Source organism: Cynoglossus semilaevis, chromosome Z (genome assembly GCF_000523025.1).
Source record: "Cynoglossus semilaevis isolate Cse_v1.0 chromosome Z, Cse_v1.0, whole genome shotgun sequence".
Lineage (NCBI taxonomy): Eukaryota > Metazoa > Chordata > Actinopteri > Pleuronectiformes > Cynoglossidae > Cynoglossus > Cynoglossus semilaevis.
In genome coordinates, this window is record NC_024328.1 from 12,297,970 (window position 1) to 12,306,498 (window position 8,529).

Here is an 8,529-nt window from a genome sequence, read left to right on the forward strand (position 1 = left end):
TCAGACGGGGTAAGTGGTACACTGATTTCCGACACGGTTTCAAGCTGTTTGCCAAAATGACATGGCCACTTTATCACACCTGTTGGTGGTCATTCACCTCAGATTGTGTTGCTCAATTATCTGGACAGTTATATTTCTCACTTAACCCAAAATAAAATGACCACGTGACCAGGACATTTAATGTGAATTTTAATTTATACCAAATTTGGTTCAGATAAAGTTGAAAGAAAAAAGTAATAAAACACTAATGGTTAACATACAGGAGCTACTTACCATCCATCCATCTTATCCGTTACTGGGTCGCAGGGGCAGCAGTCTCCATGATCGCTACCCAAATAACACTGCACCACACCAACCCCTTGTGAACCTTCTTGTGAGTGGTGAGTCCACTGGAAGGCGCCCAACTGCCCTAACCAGGCTTCAATCTTGCTCAGAAGGTGAACCCTGTGGTTCTACACCAATGACAGAGACATTCCCTGTGGGCCAAAGCACCACAGCTACTTACCATATACCATATTATCAACAACATACAGTTGGGAGTAAATGCATCTAAGTTAGAAATACACTTTTTAATGGTTTAAGAAATAAAGAAAGACAGAAAATAATTTTTCATTGTCACACCACAAAATGTGACCTCTCCTTTTAACCTATCACCAAAGTGATGTCCCCTTGCTCAGAGCACTTCAGTGGCATCTTGTTGATTCAAACCTGAAACCTTCCAGACCCAAATCCACATTCCTAACCACCAAGCCACCAGTATCTGTCCTTGAGTTAAGAGAAGGTCGGTCAACTCTTTATTCACCCAACAGAACCATCATACTGTCAGCACCTGCCAGCACCTGCTCTGGTTGTAAATGAAGAAATATGGTAATAAATGTAAAACAGTGAAATAAGCTTGGCGACAGAATATTATCAAACCCAAAATGCAAAGCTGTTACTTCTCTTTCTACAAAGTACATTTGAGTCTAAACCAGTTCTCATCACTAAATATAACCAAAGTTCAAGAAGAAGGTATGTCAATAAACAAAGTAAGGAAATACAAAATATTCTGTGGTTTAAAGTGGTTTTTAAACTCCTTAAATCAGCTGCATTTAGATGATCTCAATTTAAGGTAAATAATAAAGGTGTCACTTTTTTTATTATATTCAGATAAATAACATGTGAGTACATGTATTTTCACTGTCCTTCACTCATGAGCACTATTTTTGTAGTTAAGGTTTCTTCAGCTACATAAGTATTGCTTATTTTTGTACATTTGAATAGTATCATTATAATTCTGTGAAAATAAAGTGGTTCATCAAACCACTTTATTTCTCTTTTATTTGAAAAACAAAAGGGATAAGAATGTGACCTATTGAATTGTGCCACCATCAAACCCAAGCAATTCATAAAGCATCAATATAGTACAAAAATGCATTATATGAGCAAGGTGTGTAGCACATATGTACCATAATTTTCAAGTGTGGGCTCAGCTGACAACCTTAGGTTCTACTAAATACATTTTCACCCTGTGTATTGTTACACAGGGTAAAGAAGATAGAGATTTGAATAGATTTGCAATTTTTGTTAGTGTGTGAGTGTGTGTGTGTTTGGAGGGTGTGTTCAGGATAAATATGAAAAGGTATTGTGGGGACACAGATTTAGGTGTATTTTAAAACATTTACAAATGTGGGTAAACATGGTTTAAAGGTGAAGGACACATTCGGGATTAAATTAGGTTACAGAGTATAAACTACATTATTTTAATTATATGGCTGTTTTCACGGCTAGAAAATGTTTTTCTATTTTTATATTCTACTTTTACTATCACTAATTTTGAAGACCCCCACTTACTCTTGCGGTATTTTCAGGTTAACTGCATTTTCTTCAGTTAGATTTAGAGTCATCTTAGAAGACATTTATTTTGGACTTTTATGATTGAGTGAGGGGCTGCAGAATGCCTTGTGTCTGCGAGTAGTCCTAGCAAACATAGAGAGACAAATGTGTTGGTTTATGGACGCGTGTTTGTGTATGCACATACCCACGTTACTTTGATTGACAGCTCTGCCTTCCCCTCACGCACGCCTGGAGAGTGGCATCTTTCTGCGACGCGCTTATTGGCCAGAAGCAGCGTAGCTTAGACAAGTCAACGGATCTATTGAGTTTTATGTGCTTCTATTGGTTTACATCAGTCTTCACACCTCTGTCTCCACGTGGAACAGCAATTCCTATTGGTCCGAAGGTGTTTTGTGGGCAGGTCCACAGTGTTGGTTAGCAGGAGAGCGTGAAACCGCATGAGAAAGTTGCCATTGAAGTAAAGCAGAGCTGGACGGTGGGCTATGTTCGCTGTGTGGGAGTTGTTTCAAAACCTGACAACATATTTTCTTTCTTTTTTTCTTCATTTATTTTACGGATACACTTTGGGTCTAAACTCAGCAATGAGAGAAGTGAATATTTTTGTTATTGTCGGCTGTCAAACAGCCATCTAGCGTCCGTAGACGAGTCAATTGGCAACTCTTCACTTCAATTAACTTGTGTGGATTAGTCTCTGATGCTCCCACGGCCAACAATTAACGGCGATCTCTTCACTGTCTGGCCGCTTGAATCTCTCTCTAGTTTGTTTATTATATATATATATATNTTGTGTTTTTTTGTTTTGCTCTGGAGTACACCGGACCCCGCAGATGTCGAAGTGAATGAAGTGCCCCAGCCTCGTGGTTTCTAGTTTCTCAAATAGGTACAGGAGGAAGGGGCAGTGATTTAGCTACCTCCAACTAATGAGCCGTTTCCAGTGTTTTCCCGGTTGATTTACGGTCGCAGCGCCTTTAGACCTGAGGACACACATCGACCAAGAGAGAGAGCAGAGTGAAAGCAGGGATTCACATTCAACGGCCGGTGAACTGGGACGGTACAGTAGCGAGGGAGGAGGCAGTTGGCGGTGTTTTTTTTTTTTTTAATGAACCATAGTTGGTCGTAATACCACCAGCGGATGGATTAGTCTTAAACCGGAGAAGCCACCATCCTACATCCTAACTTGGTTTTCAGCAGAAACCGGTTACATCCTCTCGGAGACAGCGATGTTTCCCCAGGGGCGACACTCGGTAAGACTCTGCCCTTCCTGCTTCGACAGTACTTCACCTGGCTGTTGCCAAAGCCTGTCTGATAACACCGTGTTTGTCTTTGTCTTTTTAGACGCTGTGTTGATTTAACATACTCCTCGTTTAGTCCATGACCACATCAAACTTATTTGACTTATTATTATTTATTTTTCTTGTGAACTGGCCTGTGCACCTGCGCTGAGCAACAGTGTGGAACTGATAATGTTATTTGTTTAATACTTACTAATAATTATATGTTGACATTGCATATCACCTTGGGGCAGTGGTGGCTTAGTGGATAAGGAAGCGGACTTGGGGCTGGAAGGTTTCAGGTTTGAGTCCACCAGCTGCCAAGTTACCACTGAGGTGCTCTGAGCATGGCACCATGCTTTGAGCTGCTCCCCAGCAGCTCAAAGCTGCCCACTGTTCACTTTGGTGAGGAGTTAAATGCAGAGGTCAAATTTCGTTGTGTGAATTGTATCACAATGACATAATGACAAGGAGTTCACTTTTGTTTTCTTTTCCTTCCTCCCTTGGAATGAGGATAACCGCTGCTCATAATTAGTCAATAGCCTTCTCTTTTGTGGGTCTGTTTCAGACTCCCCACCAGGCTCCAGGCCAGCCCTTCAAGTTCACCATCCCAGAATCACTGGACCGCATCAAGGAGGAATTCCAGTTTCTCCAAGCACAGTACCACAGGTGGATAACATAAACATTCATGTTCCTATCACACGTGGACAGTGTTAAGTGCAGCAGTTAACACCTGCCAATAGAATGCATCTGACCAGATCAGACAGACTATAACACAAAATAAGGTTTTGACTGCAACAAAAGAGAACTTATGACTAAAGTTGATTTTACAGTAGCTTCAACACAGTTATTGGTTAAGTATATGGAAAGCACTGAGACACAACAAATAAAAGGATGTAGTTTTGTAATAAATAAGTCTCCAAAATAATCCCTTTTTCATGGCCAGCAACTCTAGAGTTATTTGTGATAACAGTTTTAAAACAAATGTGTGGAATGATGCAGTAGGTCAAAAGACATCAGCTGAGGAGCCAGTCATATGTCCTGAGGTGTAACATGTGCATGTTTAGGAATGTGGTCACATGTCCATAAACCAACTTCTGATGTGGTTGTGCTGATCACACCTGATCAACTAGGCCTTTAAAGTCTTATAGTTAATAAACCACTAAAAAGGTTGACAACTATTTTGATAGTTCACTTTTAAGTTAAATTAAGCTTGAACAAAATAGCTCTTAATTTCATAAAGTAATTCTGATTATTCCCTGGTTTCTTTGCTGTAGGTTGTGCACTGAATTTAAACATTTGAGGGACCTTGTTGTTTTTTGGATTCTAAAAGTGTCACAAAAAAAAACCCCAACCCTAGTTTAGTTCGTTAAAAGCTGCCTGACCTTTATAAGCATGTGATTAGATGCCTCAAGAGAGATGTTAAAACAAGATACCTCACACATATGGGTATGTGTAGTTTTAGACCTTCAGTCATTTTTACAAACCCATCCAAAAGCCTTATTTTTATTCATTGAAACGTCTAATATTTGTCTTCATTTACCCACATTTCTCATCATATATGAGATTCTCCTGCAGGCTCCTTTAAATCAGGCTTTGATGTCCATGACAATAAGTATCTTTGATATGCTTATTGCTTCTAACTAACTAAAAACATTACAAACGTCACTCAGTAAACACATGCCTTTGACAGGCCATATTCTCATTGTCAACTAACCACAAACACTAAACTTCACCCTAACCACTGTCAACCCAATTACCATAATGAACAAAACTGTTGGGGCTTGGCATGATGCTAACCTATAAACCTGGATTAGGTTCATATCTACAAAAAAGTAAGCGCACATGCATCAGTGTCAGTGCTTGTGTTGCGGTAGGTCCAAAGTCATGGTGATGGGTGAGAGCCAGAGGGTGGCGTGTGAGCTGAGGTCACTCATTTCCTCCCTGCGTGTGCACGTGTGGGTTGTGTGTTAGGAGAAAAAGGATGGTCTAAGTTTGTGTGTTCTTTGCCTTGTATATATGTGTATTAGTGATGTGTCGTTCGCGATGACTCGTGACTCCCATGTCATATGAAAGATTTGTTCATATTGAACTCACGAATCACTCACAAATCACTCTCTGTGGACTAACCTTTCGCTGTGATCTAATCTTTCGCTGGGAACTAATCTTTTCCCTAATAACTAATCACTCTCTGTGGACTTATCTTTCGCTGTGAACTAATCTTTCACTACGAACAAATCACTCTCTGTAAACTAATGTTTCGCTGTGGACTAATCTTTCACTTTGAACGAATGACTCTCTGTGAACTAATCTTTCGCTTCGTTGTCGCAGATTCGTTTCATTTGTCACATGACAGAGAGCTTGGGTCTCTTTGCTCTCATTCATCTTCACATTGTGGTGTGTTTTTCTTTCTTAGGTTTTCACACTGCTTATGGCATTTTGTGTACTTTTTAGACTTTGTCAGTGGAAGCAAACCATGGTGCCTTGGAGAACCGCAGCCTTCTTTACAACGCCCACAATAGGGCCAAAGCGCCACTTGCTGTAAAATGAATGAAATTATTAGTTTAAGATTCGTTCATGACTCGTTCATTTTACTGTTCGAGAGTCAAAGATCTGAATCAGTAAAAACAGTCGGTCTTCCCATCACTAATGTGTATGTCTCTGCTGGCTTTTACTTATTTGTTTTGCTGGGAAAGGTTGGCTGCAACAGGTAAAAGATTCAACCCACAAACAGCTAGCTTCTCACACACAAAGCAGGGTTACTCCAAAGAACATTCAGCTTAAGTGCTTTTAACTGAGAACATTCTCTGACATAAAGGCTGTGTACATCTGTTTTTATGTTTTTGTTGTGTATGTTTTACAAGACATTATTCTGTCTCTCTGGGTTTACTGCTGGGTGGTTTTTGTTGTAGCAGAATGACCAACACACAATTAAAAAAGTCCTACAATTTAAAGAAGAGATAAAAAAAATACAACCATTGAGGTTGAAATGAGTGAGTTGCTAGATGACAAAGTTTTTTTTAGAAATGACAAAGACAAATAATAAATTTAGGCTTAGGGTTGGTAAGTTACTGTTTTAATTCTGCCAACTGATGACACAGTGTCAAATGATTATTTTTGTTTGTTTTTCTTTTTCTCATATTAGTCTCAAACTTGAATGTGAGAAACTGGCCAGTGAGAAGACAGAGATGCAGAGACACTACATCATGGTAAGCTCCTTGCACTGAATTGTTTCACCCAAAAACTGTGTAACAAAGAACCAGTGGAACACTGTGTGAGTTTGGTTTAGTTACTCAGGCTTGTGACTTAGGTTTACGAATGTATTAAAACTGTTTGACTTTGTATTTATCAGTAGCTGAGATGTTCTCTATTACTCACCCAACCATTACAGGTTGCCACTACCACCAGAAAAACTAGTTGGATAAACTAATAATGAGCATAGCACAGTTTTACTGTCAGTTAAAATGTGACACAGGCACCCACAAGGTGCAAAGGTTTGACAGGTGTGATAAGGCTTAGGCTGTGTCCACTCTTGTTGGCTTAGTTTGGTTAAGACGGACATTGGTGTCACTCCTTATTTCAGTGTGGTTAACTGCAACATTAAAAACTAAACCTGGGTGTGCACTAATATATTTAAAAGCACCATCTTAACTGAGCACTAGACATGAGCATTGTCACAAAGTGTCTCTAAAAGGATATGTCAAGACAGAAAGATTTCATGAACAGGATGGTGTAGGCGAGACCTTATATTTGTGACATTTAGCTTTTCCCCAGTTTGACTTTCAGTGGCAACAGATGTGATCCCCCTGGCTTGTCCTTGCATCTCCAACGAAGATGCACATAAACCCCTTTAGAGGTTCAAAAAATGCCGATCAGAAAAATATAGCTGGTAAATAATCATGGAGTCTGTAAGTGTATGCTTACAAAACAATGAGCAAGAACATGGGAGCAAATGTGAAGCAGATGATCAGTTAAGAGCAGGGGTATCCACGCTTTTTTGGCTTCGGAGCTACTTTTTCAAATGACTGCGGTAAAGTGATCTACCTACATTGAAAACTATAAATATACTGTATATTTACTGCTTTGCTCCCTGGGCGCTTAAATCTGCCCACTGCTCATGTTGGTGATGGGTTAAAAGCAGAGGCTCAGTTCTGATGTATCTCCGTGGTACAATGACAACAAAGACGATTAAAAAAAAAAAGGCTGTAGCTGTATGGTACAATATCGTCTGACTCAATTCAATTCAACTTCTATGATCCTTACTTTAGCCCTAGTAATAAGCATCTTTAAATAGAATTAAATCTATAAATTTTTATTTAAAAAAAAATGTAAATGTTTAAATGTAATTGCTCAGGAGCTACCAGCACTCCCTTTAAGATCTCCTGGTAGATTTCGATCTGTTTTGGGCACCGCTGGTTAAGAGTATTAGCCCAGCAGGGGCATTGTTAAGAAAATTCCATCAGATTGCTTGCAGTTGTGTTATTTATTTATTTTTAACTGATGTTATGAATCCATCAGTTTATTGATTAATTTCAGTGTGACTGTAATTCCTTGCCTTAGTGTAAACCTAAGGAAACCCTCACCTCTCCCCACCTGCCCAAAGATTCAGCGGTAGGTAATAAATGAATAAACCGCTTCCATACAATAACAATTGTTTTACTAGCAACTGTACCTTTTTAATCCCAAATATCAATCTCATTTCCGAGTTTGAGATCTGATCCTTGAATTGTGTAAGCTTTTTGTTTGACAGTATCCCAGCAGACTAACTGTGTGACTGTCTCATCTCTCTCAGTACTATGAGATGTCCTACGGTCTCAACATTGAAATGCAAAAACAGGTATGACGTTTTGTCTGGGTTCACTCTTTGCATTGCTGTTTCTTTCTTCCTCTCTCTCCCTTCTTCCCTCTAGGCAAGCTTTTTGATGTATTTGGTATGTGTGCCTGTTGACATGTCCTTGCGTGTGCACAAATGCGCATGTGTGTGTGTGCGTTTGTGCTTATTTGTGATCGATGGGGCTCTGTCTTCATTTACCCAGTTAGGGCTGGCCGGCTGAGCCCAGAGGCAGGAAGATTGGCTCTTTAGATTGATTGGTGCTGTCTAGAAGAGCAACCTGCTTTATTACATTAGAGGGGCAAGGCCGGGGAGGGCAGAAGAATCGATCACACTGACTGAACAGACGAGAAGCTTCCCCTTTTAGAAGCAGCAGGTCAAGAACGTGCTCCAGCGTTTACTGTAATAATGGAGATTCACAAGTTTGGAATTAGTAAAGAGAGTAAACCCCAGGCTAACAGTTAAATGTACACACAAAACACAACCAGAAACAAAGAAGTTGGACTGGTTTATGCATGACTTCATTCTAAAACATATGTAAATTGTACTCACATGACTCCAGTAAAGTAAATGCAGTGCAGTGGACGCGTT

General features: G+C 39.8%; 1 protein-coding gene across 1 annotated transcript in view; it reads left to right on the plus strand.

Annotated features, from left to right (window-relative positions):
• The first annotated feature begins 2,269 nt into the window (after positions 1–2,269).
• LOC103397886 (transducin-like enhancer protein 1) overlaps positions 2,270–8,529 on the plus strand; it is a 22,928-nt gene continuing 16,668 nt past the window's right edge. Inside the window, 4 exon segments of the mRNA XM_008336303.3 lie at positions 2,270–3,080; positions 3,676–3,776; positions 6,253–6,316; positions 7,900–7,944. Of these exon segments, the coding sequence (XP_008334525.1) occupies positions 3,057–3,080; positions 3,676–3,776; positions 6,253–6,316; positions 7,900–7,944 (234 nt within the window). The 5' untranslated portion in view covers positions 2,270–3,056.